Source organism: Mustela nivalis (assembly GCF_964662115.1).
Source record: "Mustela nivalis genome assembly, chromosome: 19".
Taxonomy (NCBI): Eukaryota; Metazoa; Chordata; class Mammalia; order Carnivora; family Mustelidae; genus Mustela; species Mustela nivalis.
In genome coordinates, this window is record NC_139038.1 from 16589238 (window position 1) to 16613211 (window position 23974).

A 23974-nucleotide genomic window follows, 5' to 3' on the forward strand; every position below is an offset into this window, starting at 1 on the left:
CCAACCCTCCACCAGACCAGAAAATCAGAAGCCTCCTTACGCGGATGCTCATACAGAAACTAAGTTTATTATTTTTTCTTCTTAAAAAAAAAAGAAAAAAAAAAATCTCATGGTAGAGAGAAGCCCCTCCCCCTTCCCCTAAGGGCGGGGCCGTGAAAGATAGCTGGGGAATCAAGTACAGGGGGTGGGGACAGACTATCTTGCCACCCTTAACACTGCCCAGCCACGTGGGGTGGAAGGGAAGGGGTATGTGAAGAGCCCCATTTCCATGACAACCAGTTGCCTACCCCCTACTTTGGTGGGAAGAAGGGAGAGGCCCCTATGTCTCCTGGGAGGCTTTCCCCCTCAAGACTTCAAGTAGTGGTTAACAGAGTCAGGCCTGGTTGCGGAGGGAGGGGGGCCGTGGCGGAAAGCCTAGGTGGAGGGGCAGCCCACTCACGTCTTGGCCTTGCGGCCTCTGTGACTAACAGCAGGGCCAGTCAGATGGGGAGGGGCACTGCTGCGCAGAACGCGCTGGTCCCCTTGGCTGGCGGCCCCACCGAGGCGGCGCGGGCCAGGCCGGCGTCGTGGGGTCCCGTCCCCTTCCTCCTCCTCACCTGAGGCTTCAGCCTCAGACTCCTCTACTGAACCCTCAGGTCCCAGGGGACTTGGAGGTTGTAGGCGGCCCCGCTTTGCCAGCCCAGGACCGCCGCCAACTGGGGCCCCTGCCCGTTTGCGAGGCACCTTCTCAGTCTCTAGCGGGGGCACTAGAGACCCTGGCCGCAGGCGGGTGGAGCGCAGTTTTGGAGCTAGCGAGACCGCAGGAGGTGTCAATTCCAGCCCGCCCGGCCCACTCTCTGCTAAATCCAGGTCATCCTGAATCACAGCCACCACCATGGACCCTTCGCTCTTCCGTGCCCGAGTTCCTTCCGTTTCCAGCCGCAAGCGGGCCAGGCGGGTGAGGGGGCGGCTTCCGTCCTCGTCAGAGGAACTGCCCTCACTCTCCCCCTGGCCCTGGGGTTGCCGCCGCCTCCCCAAGCCACAGCTCTCAAGGACTGAAGAGCTGTCACGGTCCAACACAGGGAGCTGGCTGGGCCGAGGTGATGGTGGATTCTTGGGAGGTCGGCCCCGCTTCCGCTTGGGTGGGGATGTTGAAATGGTGAGATTGGTGACAGTGTTGGCGACAGTAGCAGTGGGACAGGCTAGGAGTGGTGGGAGTGGTGGCAGGGGAGGTGGCAGCGGGAGTGGCTGTGTCCGGCTCTCTAAGCTGCCATCCCCTGGAGAGGAAATGGTCCCAGGAACGGGCAAATCTCGGGCCTTAGGGGGCCGCCCACGCCTTCTTTTCTCCACAGGTGATAGGATGAAGGGCTCTGGTCTGTGAACCGGCGGGGCTCCGAGAGGCTGGGGCCCAGGACTGAGCTGGGGTCCCAGGACAGGCTCCGCCACAATAAGGGTCTCAGCCCCAGGGACTGGGTCAGCCCCGTTGGTCTTTCCCTTAGAGGCAGATGAAGGTACCTCATCCACCCCTCGCCCAACATCTGCCGGAGACCTGTTCTTCTTGGGGGGTCTCCCCCTCCGACGCTTCACAGCTGGAGGGGTGGCGGCAAGCAGTGCCCTGTCTCCATTCTCTGGGCTGCCCCCACCAGTCACCCCCAGCTCAATGCGACGGCGAGCTATGAAGGGCTGCTGGGTTGGGGTGGGCAGTGCGGATGGGGGGGCCGCTTCACAGGGCCCACTGGCGGGAGGGGAGGATTCCGGCCCCGACAAGCTGCGGGCAGACGGGCTTCCCGGGCTGGCGCCCGTCTCAGACACGCCAGGCACTAGGGAGCTGGCAGGTCCCCGCTGCTGTCGCCGCCGCCTCACCAATTCCTTCTCCTCGACCACGGTCACCAGCCGTCCCGGCAGCTTGCGGAGCACTTTGGGGCCTGGAGGCTGCCCTGGCCGACCAGCCCCCTGACCCCTAATTTCTACATCAGCACTGGTGCGACGCCGAGGGGGCCGGGCAGGTGAAGGACTCTCAGGCGAGGAGGTGGCGGAGGATGAGGTGGATGGGGCTGCGACCTCTGGTGAAACAAGTTCCTGGGGCTTCTCTGGGCTGGAGGTTGGGGTCTGGGCCTCCATCAGCTCTTCTGAGCTCTTGTCAACCTCCACTGGCTCCGGAAGTAGCTCATCAGATGCTCCTGAAGGTGGGAGATCCAGCCCATTGCTCTCCCTCAGACACGAGGGCACCTCCTCACCGTCAGGCAGCACTGTGAGGTCGGTCCCCTCAGCAGGCTCTGGAACTTCCTGCTCTTGACCGTTGGGGACGCTGTCAGCCTCCAGGGTTGGGCTAGGTGCAGAAGAGGCGAGAGAAAGGTTCTTCTCTGATATAGGCAGGATCTCAACAGCAACTGGCAACAGATCCTTAGGGGGCACAAGAGGAAGCGGGGACGTCTCGGAACTGGCCAAGTCAGCCAGCTCCGGGGACTCGGTAGATGCCAATGCTTGTGCACACAGCTCTGTCTCAGGCCCCAAGCCCAAGGAGAGGTTAGTGACTGGCGGGGAGACGGGCACAGAAGGCAGACCAAGCAGGAGAGGGGAGGAAGGAGTTGAGAGAGAAGTTTGGGTGGGAGGGGGCGTTTGAGCTGGCGGAGGGGTGCAGGCAGGAGGAGGGGCACAGGCAGAAGAACAAGAGGGAGGAATCTGTGAAGGAGGCAGTGGGGGAGAAGGCAAGACAGGAGCAGGAAGCATGGTTATTGGATTGGGGGCGGAAATGGGGATCGGGGCCGGAAGTGGAACAGGGATCGGGGCCGGAATTACAGCAGGAGCTGAAGCTGGAGTGGGTCGAGGCCTAGGTGCTGGCCGGGGAACTCTCTCCCTGGCAGGGCTGCAGCGTGGGGTTGTGGAAGTGCTGCGGGTATGATGGGTGGATGTGACAGGAGTGTGGTTTGCCCCTTGAGTCTCAGCCCGGGCTCCACGAAGACGCTCACTGACGCGAGTCCCTGGCCTTTCAGGGGCCTTGGCCTTCTTACTGCGCCGGTGACTGCCTCCACCAGTCCCACAGGAAACCTCATCCCCAGCCCCTGGCCCCTCCTCCTCCTCTTGGGGTAGGCGGAACACCTCCTCCTTGGCTTGGTCCAGATCCTTGCGGGCAGCTTCCACTTGTTCCTACCAACAAGAGAGCCCAAATGGTGGGCGGTCAGAGGGAGGCAAGCAGGGTCGGGAGTGGGTAGAAAGCACCCGCTTCTCACTTCCATCCCCACCTTCTAGAAATACTCACTTCTGCTTGCTTGAGCTCCTCTCGGCTCACCTCCTCCAGTGAAGCTTCCAGGAATTTCATGGCGTAGCGCTCAATGGGGGTCAGCTGTGGGAAGAAACAGTGGTAATCAACAACATAAGGACTTGATAACCAGGGCCCGATAGCCTTATTTTCACCAGAGAAGACAGGAGGAGGATCACAAGGCCCAGAGGAAGAAGCTGTGAAGGGTGAGGTTGATAACTAGTGGGTCCAACACTGACCTGTTCTACAAGGGCAGCGATTTCTTGCTCAGCTCGGGACATCTCTTCATCCTCAGCCCCAGGCCGGCTGGCCTCCTCTCCCTCACCAGCAGGAAACCCATCATTCTCATTGAATTCTGCAAGCTCAGCCACCTGTTCGGCCTTGGCCTGGGTGGCTGCACGGATATCCTCTTCATCCTCTGCCCGACACAGTGCCTGCAAAGGTGTGGGGAAGAAAAACCAGGAGAATTAAAGAATTCTACATCCCGTGGTTTGATTCAGACAAAAATCTGAGGCCACATTTATACCAAACCAGGTATATAACTGAACTCAACTCTCTTCTGAGCCCTCGAAGTTATCAGAGCAATGCGATATTCCACATAGGATAAACTAGATCTCACTCGGAAGCCCACTAGTGAGAAAGCATCTGTTTTAAAAACCTCTAGCTCCACTTCCTTTTCTATTCAAGTCCACCTTCTGTCTTCTTAAGAGAACAGTCCCAGAAAGCTGTAATTACAAAAAATCCCTAACTCTTTTTTGCACTGAGATACCGCTTGACAACAGACTAACCACCTCTGGTTTTTTCCTGTGATGAATAGCCAGAAAGCACACACTGAAGTCACCGAGGAACACAACCTAGAGTGCGTGCAGGGAAAAGCACCTCCGTACTGTACCTTATAGTTCCCAACATCTACCTCTGAAAAAATACAAATTCCCAGCCTTTGCCCCCCCAAAATCACAACTTAGTAGATTCTCAGATGGGGTCTCAGGAATCAATCCTTTAAAAAGCTCTTTAGGATCACCTGGCTGGCTCAGTCAGTAGAACACACGACTCTTAACCTCAAGGTCGTGAGTTCATCGAGCCCCACACTGGGCGTGCAGCCTACTTAAAACAAATTAAAATAAAAAGCCAAAAGGTTCCCCAAATGAGTCTACTATGTATCAATCAGTATCTGGAAAACAAGAGGTCACACCACACACAAAGCACTTCTTACGTCCACTATTCCATTTTATCCTGTTACTTCCTTCCCATTAGCAGTTCAGAAAGGTGAAAAGCAAGATTCCAGGCTCAGAAGATGAAGCTGACTTGGCTTAACAAACACAGCTAGTAAGAGGTCCTATTAGAATTCAAACAAGTGGGGCGCCTGGGTGGCTCAGTGGGTTAAGCCGCTGCCTTTGGCTCAGGTCATGATCCCAGGGTCCTGGGATCCAGCCCCGCATCAGGCTCTCTGCTCAGCCGGGAGCCTGCTTCCTTCTCTCTCTCTCTGCCTGCTTGTGACCTCTGTCAAATAAATAAATAAATCTTAAAAAAAAAAAAAAAAAGAAAAAAAATTCAAACAAGTAACTGAGGATTCCAAATCCTTTCTTCTATGAAATCTTATGAGCCAATAAGCAATCTACTCACAACTCCTAAAGGCCACCAGTCATTCGGGAAGCAGCAGAAATGTTCTTTCGCCCCAGACAGCCCACACCTTAACTATTCGCTCTACTCCAGAGAATGCGGGCTCTTTCCTCACCTGCTCCAGGATATGGGTCTGCTTGCTGGCTACAGTCTCTTCCTCCTCTTCCGGGGCAGAGGGTCCAGATGAGCCAGACGGCTCTTCCAGGGGCATATCAAACAGCTCTCGGATGGTCTGCTTTGGAGAGAAGAGAGGGAAGTGTCAGAGCCAATGGAATGCTGGACCCAAGTCTACTATGAAATAAGAGCTCTTAGAAATAATCAGGAATGCCACTAGTTGAAGAGGCAGATCTGTGGAGACCAAAGCATCTTATTTACTTATTTTTGTTAAAGATTTACTGTCTAACTGTTCTAATACATCCAGCATTTATCTCAGAGAAAAAGAGCGAGCGAGCGCGCAGGCACTTGAGGGGAGGGGCACAAGGAAAGACTCTTTCAAGCAGACTCCCTGCTGACGGTGGAGCCCGGCGCACGACTCAACCCCAGGAGATCACAGCCTGAGCCACCCAGGTGCCCCAGAATCAACTTTCATGAGCAGGAGCAACCCCTACGGGCACAGCAGTTGTCTCCTGCATAGACTGGAAGATCTTAGTACCTGCTTAAAATAGGCTGTGGTGAAGTTGCCTCCCTCGATGGCCATGTCTCCCAGCATTCTCTTCTGATTTGCCTTTTTTAGGATGTTCTCCTCCACCGTCCGCTCACTGATAAGTCTACGGAGTGACAAAGGCGCCGTGTCAACCGCCAGAGTAATAAACCTACCAGTAAAGAGGCTGCAAAATGAGGGGAGAGTAGGCAATACCTGTAGATGTGGACATCTCGGGTCTGGCCAATTCGGTGACAGCGATCCTGGGCCTGAGCATCCATGGTGGGATTCCAGTCGCTGTCATAAAAAACAACAGTATCTGCTCCTGTCAGGTTCACCCCCACACCCCCACTCCGAGTTGAAAGGATGAAGCAGAATATGCGTTTGTCTGCGTTGAATCGTTCCATCAAAGCCTAGAGAGAAAGAGAAAAGACTGTATCAGGAGACACGGCCACCCACACAGACCCAAGGCTTAGTGGGGCCCCTTCTGGAAAATGGAGACCGTAGCTGAGGTGAGCCTCAAAGGGCTGCAGATGTCCAGGTTACCTGTCTCTGTTCAACTCTAGTAGACCCATCCAGACGCAAGTAGAGGTGGCCATGGTAGGTGAGAAACTGTTCTAATACATCCAGCATCCGGGTCATCTGGGTGAATATGAGCACCCGGTGGCCCTCCGCCTTGAGCTGTCGCAACAGCACTGCCAATGTTTGCAACTTTCCTGACGAAAAATGAAGGGTATGGGGAGCTCGTTAGAAGCTGGAATAGGGAGAACACTTAGCACTCAAAGACTCTAGTTGAAAAATAATAAAAGCTTTAGCTGAGGGTTTCAATTAGCCTAAAAGATCAAAGATATTTAACTTTAGGGGTGCCTGGGTGGCTCAGTGGGTTAAAGCCTCCGCCTTTGGCTCAGGTCATGATCCTTAGGGTCCTGGGATCAAGCCCCACATCGGGCTCTCTGCTCAGCAGGGAGCCTGCTTCCTCCTCTCTCTCTCTGCCTGCCTCTGTCTACTTGTGATCTCTGTCAAATAAGTAAAAATATCTTAAAAAAAAAAAATTAACTTTAGGAGCGCCTGATAGGCTCAGTGTCTTGACTCTTGGTTTCGGCTCGGGCTATGATCTCAGGGTTGTGAGACGGGAGCCCCGTGCTGGGCTCTACACTCAGCGCAGAGTCTGCTTCAGATTTTTCCTCTCCCTGCCCATCCCCATACACATGCTCTCTAAAATAAGTTAATTTTTTTTTAAGAATTTTATTTATTTATTTGATAGAGAGAGATCACAAGTAGACGGAGAGGCAGACAGAGAGAGAGAGGGAAGCAGGCTCCCCGCCCAGCAGAGAGCCCGATGCGGGACTCGATCCCAGGACCCTGGGATCATGACCCGAGCCGAAGGCAGCGTCTTAACCCACTGAGCAACCCAGGCGCCCCAAGTTAATTAATTTTTTAAAGTTAATTAATTAAAAAAAAAGATTTTATTTATTTATTTGTCAGGGAAAGGGAGCACAAGCAGGCAAAGTGGCAGGCAGAGGCAGAGAGAGAAGCAGGTTCCCCACTGAGCAAGATGCCAGATGTGGGACTCGATCCCAGGACCCTGAGATCATGACCTGAGCCGAAGGCAGCGGCTTAACCGAATGAGCCACCCAGGAATCCTTAATTAAATATTTATTAAAAATATATACATATATATACATATATATATATATATATATATGTGTGTGTGTCTAACCGGGGGTAGGATAACATAAAGACCCTCAGGGGAAAAAAGGAAGCCCTCCATGGCATATGAACAGGAAGGAAACCTTTAAGGAGCTACTGGGTCATGCCGGCTAAAACACACAACAGACTCACAGGACAGACACCAACGACAGCCACTGGATGCTATGACTTACATACAAGGATTGAAGATCCCTAAGATCATAACCATGGATAGAGGATCCTATGAGGTTATCTAATTCAATCTCCCATCAAACACAGAAATACCTTCTATAATGTTTCTGATGAAAAGTTTAAATGCTTTTAACAAAGACTTTCAATTTGTCTACTTACTCTAAATGGCTTCAAATGTTACAAAATTGTTTTTTTACTAAAATATTTCTTGAGCATATGTTAATAAAAATTTTGCTGTCTTACATTCTAAGACCATTTACAAAATCTCCAAACATGTTACCGAAGAAACATCTCTGCTGGGTTGTTGCAGAAACAATTCACTACTGTCCAATAGATACTCTTGCATAATAGAACCTGATTTACACTGTAGACACCCTGGCAGAGATCCCTTGATCCAGGGAGGATAAGCCCCAATCCAACCCCAAAAGATAGATCATGACTGGTCTAAAAAAGCCATAGTTGGGGCGCTTGGGTGGATCAGTCGGTTAAGCCTCGGCCTTTGGCTCAGGTCATGATCCCAGGGTCCTGGGATCGAGCCCCACATCTAGCTCCTTGTTCAGCGGGGAGCCTGCTTCCCCCTTTCTCTCTCTGCCTGCCTCTCTGCCTACTTGTGATCTCTCTCTGTCAAATAAATAAATAAAATCTTTAAAAAACAAAAATAAAAAAGCCATAGTTCCTCTTTGCCATTTCCCTTTGTCAGAGATTATTCTAGGGATGGGCTTATTGCCCAAATTAAAGCAGTGCCCTATGAAGCGTCGTCAATGAGGAGAACTTTCTTCCCACCCCCCAAAGAGAGAAACTTGCTGAGAATATTTTCTCTCAAGCCCTGTTTCCTGCTCAGAGCACTGCTGTGCTTCCTGGAGTTGTGGCAGCCATGGTAGAACCACCAACAAATAAACATGAGAATAAGAAGATAAAAGCTAAGGATGGGAGAAAGACCAGAAAGTCCTGGGTCCACGAAAACATCAGTAAGCTGAACCAGTCATATACCACTATTCTCAGAATTTCTCAATAAATGCTCTTGTGGTTCAAGCCACTATTCAGTTTTACAATACTTGTAGCCAAATGCATTCTAACCAAAAAGATTCTAACCAAAGACAGGAAGATCCTTGTGTTTTCCTAAAACACAACTTACTATTTACTGTGCAGTCTTGTACCAACTTGCACCTTTCCCCATAAATCTGAAAACTCTCTGCTGTGCTATCTTATTTGCCACCATATCCTAAGTGTAAAATACAACAGATACTCACAAAATAATTACCAAATGCATGAGTTAACACACATTTTCAACTTTCGTCGAAGTCAAATCCATGCATGTCAAGAATCCATCATAAGGTCTACATTTCTCCATCCTACCTATAAGCGTAGCCTGAAAAACTGGCTGATGTTTAATGAAATTCACAAAAATCAAGCTATAGCATCCCTTTGATATAGTCTTTGCTACTCACAGTGGGGGGAAAGGTCTAGGGATCCTTACTGACCAATGAACTTACCACAGTCATACTGGATGAGCCTCAAGTCAGGGAACTGGGTGCGCATGTTACACACAATACGGTGCAAAGGACGAGCCCGTGGCCAGAGCTCACAGGCCAGTTGCTCTTGGAAGGCTGCCTGACGTGGGGCCAGCCAAGGAGGTGGGTGGCAGGCATGCAGGGAAGGGGGAGGCGCCTCCACAGGAGGCATGACAAAGATGAACCTGTGAAGGAAGAAGGCAAGCAGCATAAAAGATGGAACTCGGAAAGGCCCCAAAAGTGCACCTTCACCAGCCCTAACCACTATATCCACTCAGAGGCCCCAAGACCCGGTTCCCATTAGCACTTAGCCCTGCCAACCTCTCAATGATTTCTGACAGCTGGTCTAGTCGTTGCTGGGGAACCAGTACAGCCTGGCGGGCAGCCTCGGTATAAGTCCAAAAGCTGGGGTGGCTGGGGCCAGGAGAACGAGGGCCGACGGGGCCGGCGACAGGCCGGGGCAGGGTACAGAGATCCAGGACCTCAGTCCCATACACAGGTGCCAGGGCCCCATGAGCCTCACTAAGTTGGAAAATCCGTTCCAGGCGTTCAGACCGCTGCCGCTTCCGCTTTTCCTCCAGAGAGTCCTGGGGATGAGAGGAAAACACGCGCGCGCGCGCACACACACACACACACACACACACAGAAAAAGTGATCAGTGTCCTCATAGAAAACCTGACCATTCATCCCAGAATTAAACATAACCTATGGAAACCACAGGATTCAAAACTACATTATGCTTTTAGTGGTTTTTTCCAAGCTGTCAATAATGAGAGTTACTCTTTTCATAATGTTATATGAAATAACTTCTCTGCAAAAAACCCCCGATCTTCCTTTATGTTACCAAAACAGAATGCCTAAATATTCAAAACTAAGATCTGTATATTTAATAAGCTTATAAAATGGATGATTTCTGGGAATTTTCTTAAATAACACTTAAACTCCACAACATTCAAATTAATTTGGCTTTTAGAAGTGGACCCGAAACAATTATTGAAAGCCTTCCTCCAATCACTGACCAGGACAGAGTGGCTAATCAAATCCATGGGAGGTTTCACCCAGGAGCCATACTAGAATGGGGTAGAACTGGGAAAAGCTAATCAGACACCTGGGTTTCATCACCCTAAGAGAGAAAAGGGGAGGGCCCTGGCAGACAGGAAATTTGTAGGACTTTGACCCAGTCCTTTCCCATCACTAGCACTTCAAGTTTCACAGGCTAAAAAACTACCTCTTTCTTTGCAGCACTCACCACATTGTTTTACATCTGTATGAGTCTTTGACTAATATCTTCTATCCACAAAACTGCAACCATAACACAAACTGTATCTTACCTTGCTCACTATAATTACCCACTATCTAGCTCAGTTATCTGGCAGCAAGCAGGCTCTCAATAAACAGCTGCTATGAGAATGAACAAATGAAGATGAACCTTAGGAGATGATCCTGAAAAAAAGCAATGTCCCAAATCTCCCTTCCTGTCTGCTCCCTTAAACTTGAGGCTCCTGGGGATCAAAGTGAAAAAGGAAAAAGCATCCCAGCAGAGCATGTCACTCTCAAAAGTAGTAGCAAAGGAGAAAATATCTGCGTATCATGTATCTGAAAAGGTATTCGTATCCAGAATGTATCTTTCAAATCAGTACAATAACCCAATTAAAAAGGGCTGGCTCAGTTGGTAGAGCACAGTTTTGAAGAGATTTTATTTATTTATTTCTGAGAGATAGAGAGCGCCTGCACACGCGAAATCACAGGCAGAGGCAGAGAGAGAAGCAGGCTCCCTGGGGACCAAGAAGCCCAATGCAGGACTTGATCCCAGGACCCTGGGATCATGACCTGAGCGGAAGGCAGTGGCTTAACTGACTGAGCCACCCAGGTGTCCCTAGAGCATGGTTTTGATCTTGATCTCAGAGTTGTGAATTCAAGCCCCACACTGGGCATAGAATTTACTTAGAAAAAATAGTAATAAAAATAAATTTAAAAAAATTAAAAACACAAAGGATCTGAGTACCTAACATTTCTTCAAAGAAGATACACAAATGGCAAACCACCAAAAAGATGCTCAACATGACTGGCCATTAGGAAAACAGACCAAAGCCACAAGATACCACTTCACACCCACTAGCACAGCTACAATCATGAAGACATAACAACAAGTGCTGGCAAAGATGTGGAGAACCTGGAACCCTTCTGTGCAGCCTGTGGGAATGTAAAGTGGTATCAGTGGTTATCGCCACTTTGGAAAACAGTTTGGTAACTCCTCAGTTAAACATAGTTACTATCCGACTCAGTAATTCTGCTCCTAGGCATATATCCAATATAACTGAAAACAAATGAAGACAAAAAAAATCTTACAAGTGAACTTCAGGGCAGCATTATTCATAAGAGCCAAAAAGTAGAAATATTCCAAACGTGTCCATCTACTGCTGAATAGATATATAAAATGTACTGCCACACAATGGAATGTTATTCAACAATAAAAAAACCAAAATGCCAACATATGCTACAACGTGGATGAACCTCAAAGACATTACGCTAAATGAACAAAGCCAGTCACAAAAGACCATATGCCATGATTCCATGGCAAAATCTAAAAAAACAGAAAAATTAGTGCTTGTCTAAAGTTAGAAGAGATGGAAGAGTTGGACGATGACGGCTAAGGGTGTGGGGTTTCTTCTCAGGACCGTGAAAATATTTTCAAGTCGATAGCAGTGATGGTTGCAACCTATGTGAATATACTAAAAGCCACTCTTTACATGGGCAAACTGTGCGGTATGTGATCTTTATGACAAACTGCTTAAACAAAAAAAGTGCTTAAAAAAAAGTGTTGAGAAGCTTCTACAGGGGGTCATTAAGCGTCTGCCTTCGGCTCAGCTCATGATCCCAGGGTCCTGGTAGGACCTGCTTGGTGGGAGGCCTGCTTCTTTGTCTCCCACTCCCCTTGCTTATGTTCCCTCTCGTGCGGTGTCTGTCAAATAAACAAAAACAAAATCTTAAAAAAAAAAAAAGCCTCCACATACTTGCAGAGCAACCAAAATTTAGCACAGACCATGCAGCTGCCACTCTTGGGCTGGATCTAGCTCCCTTCTCTCTCCCTGCAGCAAGCCAGAGCAACCTGGCAGCATCAGAAAAAGGCCAAAAGGCGGAGTCAACGGCACGGATGGAGTGGGGGTCTGGGGCTGAGGAAAAAAATAAGCAGCAGCTCTGAATAAGCAGCAGCTCCCTTTATTTTAAAGGGACAGAAAGACACAAAGGACCTGGAACAATTCACTAGATCTTTCTTCCTATTAGTTCTTGAATTACTTACTCGAATTTGAGCTACAAGTTTAAGTTAGGCAAAAACATGTATGGATCCGTACATGTAACAAAAAAAAATGGTCACCACAAAATTCATGGAAGGACAAGAAACATAGCTCCTTTTACACTGTGGAGGTAAAACAAACCAACAAACCTACAAGAGAGAACCATTCGTCAGAGGCCTGTGATCTTAGGGAACTGTAGTCCATGGTGCCATTCCCTTCCCCCAGAAGCTCAGATACTTGACAACTGCGATGGTGTTAGCAACTGAAAAACGTTTTCCTATCTCTGAGGAATGCCTTTTGCGTGGATGAGGAGAAAGCAACGGAGTCAACACATCTGAGTTCGCACAAGTTGTGCCACCTTTGTAGTATCACTCAGTGGGCTAGCTTTTCCATCTGTAAAATGAGGCCATCAGATGCTAACGCTGACTCAAGAATAAGCAAGTACCAAAAGACCAACAGTACCAAGGCAGCCTTGAATGTATCAGTAATTCTTCATAGTTTTAAAAAGCACATTAGGTCCTCAATTACTCCTCTGAGAAAAGCGGAATAAAGATTATCATTCCCATTACACAGAAAAAAGGAAAGGGCCAGGAAAGAGAAGGGACTTGGCCAACTGCACACTCTAAGTATCGGGTCCACAAAACTAGGCTGTGTCATCTACCCAGATTAACATCGTTCTGTTCCATTCACTCTACCAGAACTCCAAAGAAACCCCAAATTCCTGTTCCCTCTCTCTGAGGGAGTAAAACTTACCAGATAGAAAGGGGAACGAGGTGGTGGTGGGGGCTGGCGTCGAGGCCGGGGACCACTGAACGAGGTAGCAGTGGAGGGAGGGCTGGGGGGACCAGGGCGCAATGTCAGCGTCTCAGGCTCATCCTTGGAAACGGGCAGCCGGGATACCATGGTGACGGGCAAGGGAGCAGCGCCAGATGCCGAAACCACAAGGGAGGATGTCTGGGAAGCTGGGGCCTGTGTTGAGATTGGGGCCAGCGCCAGAGTCTGGGCTGCAGCTGGACCCAAGGTGGACACCGGAACTGGGGCAGGGCTCAAGGTCAATGTTTGCACTGAAGCTGGGGTCAGGAGTGAAGCAGATGACGATACTGGAGCCAGAGTCAGCGTGTGAGCTGGGGCTGGGCCCATCGGAGAAGCTGGAGTCAAAGGGGGTGCTGGAGCCAGAGACAGCGTCTGTGATGGACCCAGTGGTGGTCCTGGCGCCAAAGACAATGTCTGGGCCGGAGCCGGTACTAGGGAAGGCGCTGGAGTCAACGGCAATGTCTGCGCTGAAAAAGGCCCCTGAGGGCTCCCCGTTCCCAAAGAGAGGGTTGGAGATGGAGACGAGCCACCTAGAGTGGGTGGTAAAACTGGGGCTAAGGCCAGTGTCTGTGTAGAAGCTGGACTTGGAAGAGGTGATGGAACCGGGGCCGGTACCATGGTCTGCGTCGATGATGGAGCCAACACAGGGGCTGGGGCTGGCACCACTGAAGAAGCCGAAGCTAAAGAGGTTCCTGGAGTAGAAGATGAAGCCAGAACTGGAACCGGAGTCTGCGATGGAGCCAGGAGGGGAGCAGGACCTGGCGACGGAGCCAGGACTGGAAGAGGAGCCAGAGAAGTAGCTGGAGAAGGAGCCAGGATTGCTGTCTGTGGAGCCACCATGGGAGCCAGAGAGGTGGCTAGAGCCTGAGATGCAGAAGGTGCTGGAGCCAGAAGGGAAGCCTGAGCTGCAGCTGGATTTGGTGCTGCCGGAAAAGGACTGGCCAGAGCAGAAGCTGGTACCAGGACAGGTGAACATGCCGGGGCCACAGCTGAGTTCAAGCCTGGAACATGGGAAGAGGCTGGAGCCAACAACAGAGGGTGACCAGGTGCCTGAGATGAAGACAGGGATGGAGTTGTGGCCAAACCTAGAGTCAAAGCGGACGCTGACGGGGAAGCCCCAGCCGGTGCCAAAGAGGGAGGTCCAGGAGCCGCTGAGACAACAGGTGCCAGTGCTGGGGTCACATTGGTCAACAGAGCTGGGCCGGAAGCCGAAACAGGCATGGGGGCTGAGATAGGGATGGCGAGTGGAGCGGACACTGGGGCAGGAGGCGTGGTGGAGACGGAGATGGGAAGTGAAGATGACACCGGAACGGAGACTGTAGAGGACACGGGACTAGCAAGGGGGGAGGAGTTGGGAACTGGCATTGGAGAAGAGGCTGGCCCAGGGAGAGGAGAAGAGATGGTCAAGGGAGCAGCTCCGGGCGCTGAAGCTGTGGAGACAGAGGATGAGTTAGCCCCCCGAATTCTTTCCCTTACCCCCCCACTTCATCCCTTTCCCAGAAAACCTTCACTCCCACCCCATGACGTCAAAGATTCAAGGACTTTGACAATTTCACATTTCCTTTCCCTCCCACGATTCTAAGAAGTATATTCTAAAATAAGGCAAGACCTCAGCAGCCTGGTTCTGGGGCTCACTACAAAGCAAGTCAATACGCGGATAAACAGGAAACCTGTGCGACTGAGAAATCGTCTGGACCACCCTCTGTCTATTCCTGGAAAAAACATCTGCTCTTAGCCACCTGGACTCACCACTGACTTCGGGCGAAGGACTGTGGACCAGCTTGAGGAGGGGCCTCACCAGAGTGGACGTGGGAATGGGGGCCCGGGCGGTACCCAGAGTAGGCGTGGGTAGCCGGCCAGGGGCTAATGTGGGGCGTGGAGTCAACACAGCTGGAAGCCCAGAACTCGGAGGCCGGGGTGCTGGGGCCAGTGGAGGAGCAGGAGTCAGTCCGTCCCGGGGGGCCTGTCTCACTACAATCTTCACCACGCCTGTATTATTCACCATGGTTGGTGGCACTGCAAGAGGAAGCTACATTGAGGGGAAGGCAGAAAAGAAACAAGAGACCCAGAGGATGGAAACAGTCCAGGGGCACGAGAGGGGAGCAGACAGATACTGGAGATACTGGCGAGGGAAGGCCGGACAGACAGCAGCCCAGGGCACGCCTGAAGGGGCCGAGGCCGGCAAGGGCTAAGTAGGAAGGCCAGGAGCCTCACCCTGGTTAGCAGCAAGCGGAAGGCTGAGGCCAGTGGGGGCAAGGGTGGTGCTGGGGGTCGAAGAAGGCGGCACAGAGACAGGGGTGGGGCCAGGGGTCGGGGCCACGGCCTGGATGAGAGCCACATGGGCAGGCTGGCTGATGAGGTGGTGCTGCCCCCCTGCGGACACCAGGTGCACCACATTCCCTGGGTTAAGGGGAGAGAGAGAGAGAGAGAAGCAGCTATCAGCCGGAGGAGGACAGAGGCGAGGGCAAGAGGAAATGGAAGGAACAGAGGGGGGAGAACTGCTCCAGAATGATAGCAACCCTGTCTTTTCCAAACGTTCCCTTTGGCCCCACCCACCAGAAGCTCGGGAAAGAAACATTAAGACCGACGTCTGAAAAGAGCAACAAAAACAAAGAGACAAAGAAGAGGAGAAAAAAGGCAGGACAGGGGGTGGGTTTTACCTACTTTGCAGCGGGCGGGGCTGCCCCACAGCAAGCTGGCGCACCTGCGCACCAGTCAGAGTCAGCTTGTTGCCCTGGATCTGGAAGGTGAGAGGTTTGCTCCCCCCTGCGCTAGCCACGGGACGTTGTGCCAGCGAGGCCAACTGCCCGATGCTGACCACTTCGCCTGCTGGGAACAAAGAGAGGGCCGAATATACCCAGGGACGCCTCGAACACCACTTTGCCCCACGAAGCACAGGTCTCCACTTCCTCCAACCCTCCCTCTCAATTTACCAAATTCCAGTAAACTGAGCCTTTGAGCCTTCAGTGTGCTGCTACTTTCAATCCCACTGGTTTGCCTAACCATCTCCTTTATGTCTTCTAATGGGCTGCCGGGCTACTGAGCTAACCGTCACCCCAGCTCCACGTTGCGCTTTCACCCCAAGTAAGCGCTCCGCGGCTAGGGTTACCAGTCTTCACTCACTCTCAGAACTCCCGACAGCTCCCGACTATGAATTTGCAGCATACAGCAAGCTACTGCATGGACATGAGCTACCTAGAATTTTACCCTTTTCTACTCCTCAGCAGCTTTTCTCCAGCCCTGTAGCATGTAAAACTTCTCGTCTCAAAGCCTTCACTCACAAACCACGGAGAACTTACAAGGCAGGCGAGCCTGCATATCCGGGGACAAGATGAGGCGCTGCGGTGCAGGAGCCGAAGCTGGTGCTGCCGTGGTGGGAGCAGCAGCCGTGGTGGTGGAGGCGGTGGTGGCAGCAGCGGAAGGGAACGTGTAGCCTGGTGGCACTGTCAGGGGCTTCAACAGGCTGGAGGAGCCCGGAGGCGGGGCAGGGCTTAGGCGAACAGGAGCAGGTGGGGCCGGTTTCAGGGACAGGGTTGGCGTAGGAGGCCGTGAGGTCCCACTAAGGACCCCCAGGGGGGACGGCAACACTGCAGACACAAAGCAAACGTCTGTCAGGTATACCGACTGGAGCCCCAGCCCGCTCCCAGCAAGCTCCACACACGCTCCCAAGCCAACAAGCACCACAACTCTGTCTCCAACTCCGCTCCCTCGACACTAATTCCATTACTCCTTCCCCAACCTGAACAGTCTGCCTGAGGTGACCCCCCCAGCAGGTTGGCCCCCTTGTAACTCACCCTGGGGCAGAGGCCCACTGTTTGGCTGCAGTGGGGGCAGCAGAACAGGGCCAGGAGGCCGGGATGCCGGAAGAAGCGGGGGCCCAACAGGCGAGGCCGACACCATCAGCGGTGCTGGCAGCACTGGGGGGGCTGGGCCAGGGGTGGGCTGGGTGGAGAGCTCAGGGCCTGGAGGGGGTCGCACAGGGACAGGGCCCATGGGGGTCCGTGGGCTGTTCACCACCACCACTGTCCGGCCTTCCTGCTTGGGCACTGGCTGCAGCATCCTGGAAGGACGGAATCGAAAAGGAGGGAAGGAGAACAGGACCAGGGAAAGAAAGGAATAAGGAAGATGAAGCCGACGCGGAAGTCAAGCGCCACAAAAGCAAAGGAGATAAAGACAAAGGCACAAGGGAAAGAGGGAAAGAAATCACGATGACCAAAACGCACCAAGCACAAAAAGGGAGCAACAGATCGGTGACAACACAGGGGCGGCTCCCAGGACCCTCTTCTCTCCCCAACTTCCTCCAGGACTTTGCATCCATCCCGCACAAACATTTAGCCGAGCCTCCAACTCTCTCCTTTCCACCCCAATTTCTGCCCCCCAGCCAGCTGTAGCCACTTTTTCCAGGAAGCCATCCCTTTATCCGTCAGCCCTGGTACCTGTTGACCTTCATCTTGACGGGTTTGGGCCGGGGTGGGGGATCAGGAGCAGTGGCCACCTCTAGCAGTACCCGGCGGGAGAGGCGGTGCCGGGGTAGAAATGTGTCAGCTTCGTATCTAGAGACACGACCCTCCAGGCCAATAAGATCGAACCGACCCATGTCTATCCGCTGGCAGAAACACAAAAGCGTGGTGTCAGATGGGCCAATAAGGCAATGGTTTCCTGGATATGACGCCAACAGCACGGGCGACAGAAGAAAAACGCTGATCACAGGACTGCATCAAAAGATACTACCAACAAAATGAAAAGGTAAGCCATAGAATGGGACAAAAACATTCGCAAATCATGTATCTGATAAGAGGATAATATCCAGAACATATAAAGACCTCCCACAACTAAGCAACAAAGCCACCCAAGTAAAAACATCAGGCAAATATGCCAAATAAACATTTCTCCAAAGAAAATACACAACACTCAGGAAAAGTGCTCTGCATCACTAAGCATCAGGGAAATGCAAATCAAAATCTCAGTGAGGTGGGGCGCCTGGGTGGCTCAGTGGATTAAAGCCTCTGCCTTCAGCTCAGGTCATGATCTCAGGGTCCTGGGATCGAGTCCCTGCATCGGGCTCTCTGCTCAGCGGGAGCCTGCTTCCTCCTCTCTCTCTCTGACTGCCTCTCTGCCTACTTGTGATCTCTCTGTGTCAAATAAATAAATAAAATCTTAAAAAAAAAAAAAAAATCACAATGAGGTACTGCCGCCTCACACCTGTTAAGACAGCTATTATAATAAAACAAAAAAACACCAAGTGCTGGCAATGATATGGAGAAATTAGAACCCTTGTGCACTGCTGTTGGCAATGTGAAATACAGCAGCCATTATGGAAAATACTACAGCCGTTTACCTCAAAAAATTAAAAATCAGACTACTATATGATCTAGCAACTCTATGTCCCCAAAAGAATTGAGAGCAGGGATTCAAACTGGTATTTGTACACCCATGTTCACTGTAGCATTATTTATAATAGCCAGAAAACGAAAATAACCCAAAGTTATTTACCCATCCATGATGGGTAAACAGGTGAACAAAATGCAGGACATATACATGCGTAAGCATGGATGTATACAGACATGTAGACACATGTATGAAACGGCATCCCCACTTAGCAAGGAAATTCTGGCACATGCTATAACATGGATGAGCCTGGAAGACAATCTGCTAATAAGCCAGTCACAAAAGGATAAATACATATGATCCTATTTATCTGAGTACCCAGAAGAGTCAAACTTAGAAAAAGCAGTGGTGGCTGCCAAGGGCTGGGGGACAGGGGAGAATGAGGAGTTACTATTTCGTGTGCATGGAGTTTCAATTTGGAAAGATGAAAAAAGTTTTGGAGATGCGTGGTGGTGGTCGCACAACGTGACTATACTCACGCCACTAAAATATACACTTAAAAAGGGTTAACGCGGTAAAACTGTGTATTTTACCACAACAAAATCAAAAGTTTGGGGGGGCGGTGTCCAAAAAGAAGGAAGGAACAGGAAAACAAAATAGAATTTAAGTATCACTAACATGCCAGGCACTTTCAAAAATATTAACACAGTTTTCACAAACATATTGCAGATAATAGGCCTTTATAATCCCTAACTTTCAAGGGCAACCAAACTTAGTGTTAGAGATCAATTAAAAATTAGCTTGCCCTAAGTCACACAGACAGAAAACGATGAAACCAGGGGAAAAGTGCTCAATTTATAAGGGAAGGATGCCATAACTGGACTCTAGCCTTAAATAAAAGGATACAGGGTTATGCTAGGGCCAATAACTTTGGGAACGACTTACCTGGAGGGGGTGGACATCAGTGGCCCTTAGCACCAGAGAGGCGGTGCTGAAGCAGATTCCTGGGGTGATGAAGGGGGAGGTAACAGGTCGAGGGTCAAACAGGTTTGGATGATTGCAGACCTTTCGTAGCTGCATCAAAATGTTGATGACACTCATGAAATGGCCTGTGGCTAGTGTCTCCTTAGTGCTGGGAGAGAGGAAAAATAAATGGGCATCCTGACAATCACATCTGTTCCAATATAGGCCCCAGGGCCCACCCTCTGTCCTCCCTTACGTGGTCTGTGCCATGAAGTCATCATAGAGACAGCGCTGACGCTTGGAGAGCCGGCAGCGGATAACATGCTCATATTTTTTAGGCATCTGCTTCTCAACGTCCACCTTAACCCGGCGCAGCAAAAAAGGCCGCAAAACCTAAAAGCAAATAAGCAGGAGGCTAATAGGAGAACGATGGGCACTGAGCCCCAGCCTCGCCCCTCTAGCTGGGTCTTGGCCTAATGACCACCAGAACCCTAGCTTAGCCCTTCTGTAAATACTCGTAAAGCCATCAAGTATGCCAGGAATCAATCACAGAAAGAGGAATCAAATGTAAGCTCTCCACTCAGGACTTTACGGTCTATTGAAGGAGACCCATATAAAGATGGTAATACCACTCCTTAAGAAATGCTTTAAAAAAAAAAAAGAAAAAAAAAAGAGAAAGACACCGAGGGCAGAGTAACTATGCAGAAGGGATGACTTAAATTACATTTCAAGAAGGAACTGTAAATTTATAATATTATGAAAGTAAATCCAGGAAAGAAGCTGAGAACAAAAATTGTGGCAGGGACAGAGAGCAGAGCAAACAAAAGGCGAATCTGAAATCCGAGGAGGTAAAATCTGATAGGATAGTTTTTAAATACACATGGAAGAAATGAAAAATATAAATATAATGAAGGAAAGACACACAGTTAAAGAAGATTCTGGTTTCTCGTTTGATTTACCGAAGTGACAGTGTGAAGAAAACAGAGTAGAAACAGTAGGCTATAAAATTTGAGATGTTTGGCTTAAATACTGTGTATTCAAGACTCGAATTCAGTAACTCTGAATTAAAGATACCAAGTCAGAAATTTAAATACAGATTGGTTGAGAGAGTAAAAATACAAATCAGAAAGTCTTTAAAGCCTTAAGACATATGAACTGAGACAAAAGAGCTGTCTCACCAGAATGCTGAGAGATGTTACTTAGAAGCTGGACAAAGCAGTAGAGCATCCGACTCTTGATTTTGGGTTGGGTCATGATCTCAGCATCACGGAACGGAGCCCCACATCATGCTCTGCACGCACTGCGGAGTCTGCTTGTCCCTCTCCCTCTGCTCCTCCCCCTCCCCTTCTCTAAAATAAATAAAATCTTCAAATTAAAAAAAAAAAAAAAAAAGGCTGGATAAAAGGATCCAGAGAAAACAAAAGGAAAAAAAGAAAGAGAGAGAGAGGAAAAAAAAACCCCACAGAAAAAGAGAAAGAACCCAAAAGTTGAGGAAAGCCTGGTAAGAAGAAATCTAAGCAAGGACCAATCAGCAGGACCATTCTATTCAGAGAATAAAGACAAGTGTCACTGCTTGGGGGGGGGGGGGGGGGGGGGCGGGGACAAGTAAAATGATGACTAAGATGAGGTCACTCAGTTTGGCAATGGGTCAGTCACCAGAACACTGCCACCTGACAACTGAGCAAATTCAGCCCAGCACTGATTTCCCTCTCCCTAAAGGTCTTCCAGGTACTACCCTTAGTTTGCCACTCCCAACACCCTGCCAAACTGTTTCCGGCCCTACCTTGTGCAGGCGTTTGACCAGACCTTCATTGTACTCCTGGCTGCCCTCAATCATGCCAGTTAGGGGGTTAGAGAACCATTCTTTAAACTCGCGATGAGACTGGAAGACATGGGGCATCAGAAAGTGCATCAAGGACCACAGCTCCATGAGGCTGTTCTGCAATGGAGTTCCTGTGAGGAGCAGGCGTCTCTGGCTGCAAAGAAACAGAGGGAATTGGAAGAAGGATGATCAGCAGGGTCCCAACCTTCTGAGCATCCCACTCTTCAAGTCAAGTCAACCCTCCTCCAAATGCCCATTTGCACCCCCACCTGTTGAAGTTGAGCAGGGACTGCCAGCGCTGGGACTTGAAGTTCTTGATGTTCTGAGCCTCATCCAGAATGAGGTAACGCCAGTTCTTGCGGCGGAAGGCCTGGTGGTCCTGCAGCACCAGCTTGTAAGACGTGATACACACGTGGAAGGCATTGGGCTTGGTCCAGCCCTGAGGAATCAGGAGAAAGCAGCAGATGGTGGGGTGAAAGGAAGGGAAGGATAAAGAAAAGGTACGCTAAGGTCCTCAAAGGACGGAAGTCAGGACGGGAGAAAACAGCCAAGTCCCAGAAGAAGAAGGCAGCAATAGAAAGGGGAGGAAAAAGAACTCCTTTGAGAAAAGGGCCTAAGAGTAAGAGAGGCATCAGTGTGGGGCAAAGGAGGCGCGGGAGTGATCAATCACACAGAGAGCGAACCTGCCGCTTGAGCTTCCTCTCTTTCTGGGCTCCATAGTAAGTGAGGATTTTAAAGCTGGGACACCACCGCTTCAGCTCCATCTCCCAGTTCAGCATCACACTGGTGGGGACAATGATCAAATGGGGACCCCAGTTACCTGTTTAGCAAAAGAATGAGACATGTACAGCATGGTGACTACAGTTAATAATACTGGACTGCATATTCAAAAGCCATTAAGACAGATGTTAAAAATTCTCAGTACAACAGAAAAAAAGCTTTTGCAACTGTGTGGTAGTGGACGTGTGCTGTGCTAATCATTTCGCAACACACACTAGTTTCAGAGCGTTATACTAGACACCTAAAAGTCGTATAATGTTATATGCCAACTACATCTCAACTTAAAAAAAACAAAATAGAAAGATTTTAAGCAGAATTAAAGAGAGATAGTAAGGAAATACAAACTTTAGGGCTCTGTTCTGGTTCCTCAGGTGTAACCCCGATCACTCTACCTAATGGCCCCTCCTAAGAATCCTACACTGGCATCTCCAGTTACAGACCAGAGTCAATAAAGCTACCAAGACAACACAAAACAGGGAGTGGTTCACCATCCCGTGGTTAGTCCCATTAAACAGTCTTTGCAGGGGACTGGCCAAGGAGACCCAAATGGGAGGGCCCTGCCTCGTTACCTTTTTCACAGGCCAAGTGAGCAAGCAGGGAGATAGTCTGGATTGTCTTGCCTAGCCCCATTTCATCAGCAAGAATACCATTAAGTTTCTTCTCATACATAGTAACCAGCCAGTCCAGCCCAATGTGCTGGTACTCCCGGAGCTGGCCCCGCAGGAGCAGGGGGATGGGCGTCTTCACCTGGTAGGGAAAAAGAGAGGCAGCACAGTACAAAGGAGGCACGAGTCACTGGGAAACAGAAAAGTCAAGATATGAGAAAGCAGAAGCTGGGCTCTGGGGTTACCTGCGTGGTGGCCAAGGTATAACCCTTGGGCTGAAGACTTTCAGCTGCCGCTGCAATGTCAGTAATTTCCTTCTTAGGGCCTAGAGCAGCGGCAGGTCCTGGGGTGGGAGGTCCACTCCCCGCGTCTACCTCACTCTGCTCCTCATCCCTGGCAAGCAAGTACTCCACCCCGAAGTCATCATCGTCTTCCTCCTCCTCCTCCTCCTCCTCCTCATCTGCCTGGCTCTGTGATGGAGACTCGTCAGACTCGTCAGACTCAGATTCCTCTGATTCAGAACTGCCGCTCGTTTCTTCCTCCTCCGAATGCTCATCTTCCTCTTCCTCGCTCTGCTCCTCAGCAGATTCTAAAGCACAAGACCAAGGCTTAGTGCTCCCCATGCCTACTCCTCCAGTATCTCCCCTCCAGGGTGCCCGTGGCCACAGAGTCACCTGACTGACTGCTACTATCCTCTTGAGGAGCCTCTTCGGCTTCTGTGGCCCCCTCTGGTTCACAGTCAGAGCTGTTAGCCTCAACCTCATCTTCGTCTTCCTCTTCACTACTCCCAGAGCCTGGGACCGAGGCGTCGGAAGCATAGGCTCCTGCGTACTGCTGCAGTAGCTCCTCCATGGAGAGCTCACCTGGAAAAGAAACCACGGCTAAGCTTCTGGGTGCTCTGAGGGAAAAGGGGTAAAGACAAAACAGAGGTCTGAGTGGTGCCCATTCATTTTATCTGGGTTTCTACAGACACTACTGGGCTCAGGTCTGAAGGGAGACAGAGAGTGTGCTTTCAGCACCAGCTTCAAAGCCAAGCCCCACAGCCTGGGCTAGAACTATGGATGCTGCTGCCTTCCACTGGGAAGGACAACATCAAACTAAACCTGTCTTTAAGGTTCAGGTCAAATGTGGCCAATATGCTCTTATATTAGCTCTACTTCTCCAACATGGTCACGTCACTCTGTTCAAACTTCCATCATAACCGGTCGTCATAGTCTATTTATAATTATTTGTTTCCATCTCTCTTTGTCATTAGACCTGTAGTTCCTCCAAGGGGATGAAAAGTCTCTTTCTTATTCATCTCTTTATCCCTCACATTCTGCACCAAGCGGATGCTCATGAAACATCTGGTGAATGTCACCTTCTCGAGCCAACTCGCTCAGCTCCATGGCATGGTCCACGTCCCCTTCCAACTGCTCCTCAGCTGCTATGGTATCCTCTTCATCCTCCGCTGCGAGAGAGAATGACCCCAAATCAA

The 23974-nt window shown here is 50.3% G+C and overlaps 1 protein-coding gene across 7 annotated transcripts in view; it reads right to left on the minus strand.

Moving 5' to 3' along the window:
* Positions 1-48: 48 nt before the first annotated feature.
* SRCAP (Snf2 related CREBBP activator protein) overlaps positions 49-23974 on the minus strand; it is a 35593-nt gene continuing 11667 nt past the window's right edge. For 4 of the 7 annotated variants that reach the window (XM_082714263.1, XM_082714260.1, XM_082714262.1 and 1 more), the window contains 25 exons: positions 23858-23947; positions 23172-23360; positions 22743-23086; positions 22462-22639; positions 21796-21932; positions 21382-21551; positions 21074-21266; positions 19547-19683; positions 19273-19459; positions 17436-17605; positions 16794-17059; positions 16299-16586; positions 15664-15828; positions 15214-15399; positions 14749-15015; positions 12940-14429; positions 9212-9477; positions 8873-9075; positions 6045-6214; positions 5715-5911; positions 5511-5625; positions 4974-5093; positions 3478-3672; positions 3239-3322; positions 49-3126 (listed from right to left, as the gene is read on the minus strand). In XM_082714263.1, the coding sequence (XP_082570389.1) occupies positions 436-3126; positions 3239-3322; positions 3478-3672; positions 4974-5093; positions 5511-5625; positions 5715-5911; positions 6045-6214; positions 8873-9075; positions 9212-9477; positions 12940-14429; positions 14749-15015; positions 15214-15399; positions 15664-15828; positions 16299-16586; positions 16794-17059; positions 17436-17605; positions 19273-19459; positions 19547-19683; positions 21074-21266; positions 21382-21551; positions 21796-21932; positions 22462-22639; positions 22743-23086; positions 23172-23360; positions 23858-23947 (8498 nt within the window). In that variant the 3' untranslated portion in view covers positions 49-435. The remainder of the gene's footprint in view (positions 3127-3238; positions 3323-3477; positions 3673-4973; positions 5094-5510; positions 5626-5714; positions 5912-6044; positions 6215-8872; positions 9076-9211; positions 9478-12939; positions 14430-14748; positions 15016-15213; positions 15400-15663; positions 15829-16298; positions 16587-16793; positions 17060-17435; positions 17606-19272; positions 19460-19546; positions 19684-21073; positions 21267-21381; positions 21552-21795; positions 21933-22461; positions 22640-22742; positions 23087-23171; positions 23361-23857; positions 23948-23974) is intronic. The other 3 variants (XM_082714265.1, XM_082714266.1, XM_082714264.1) reach the window with 2 other exon arrangements.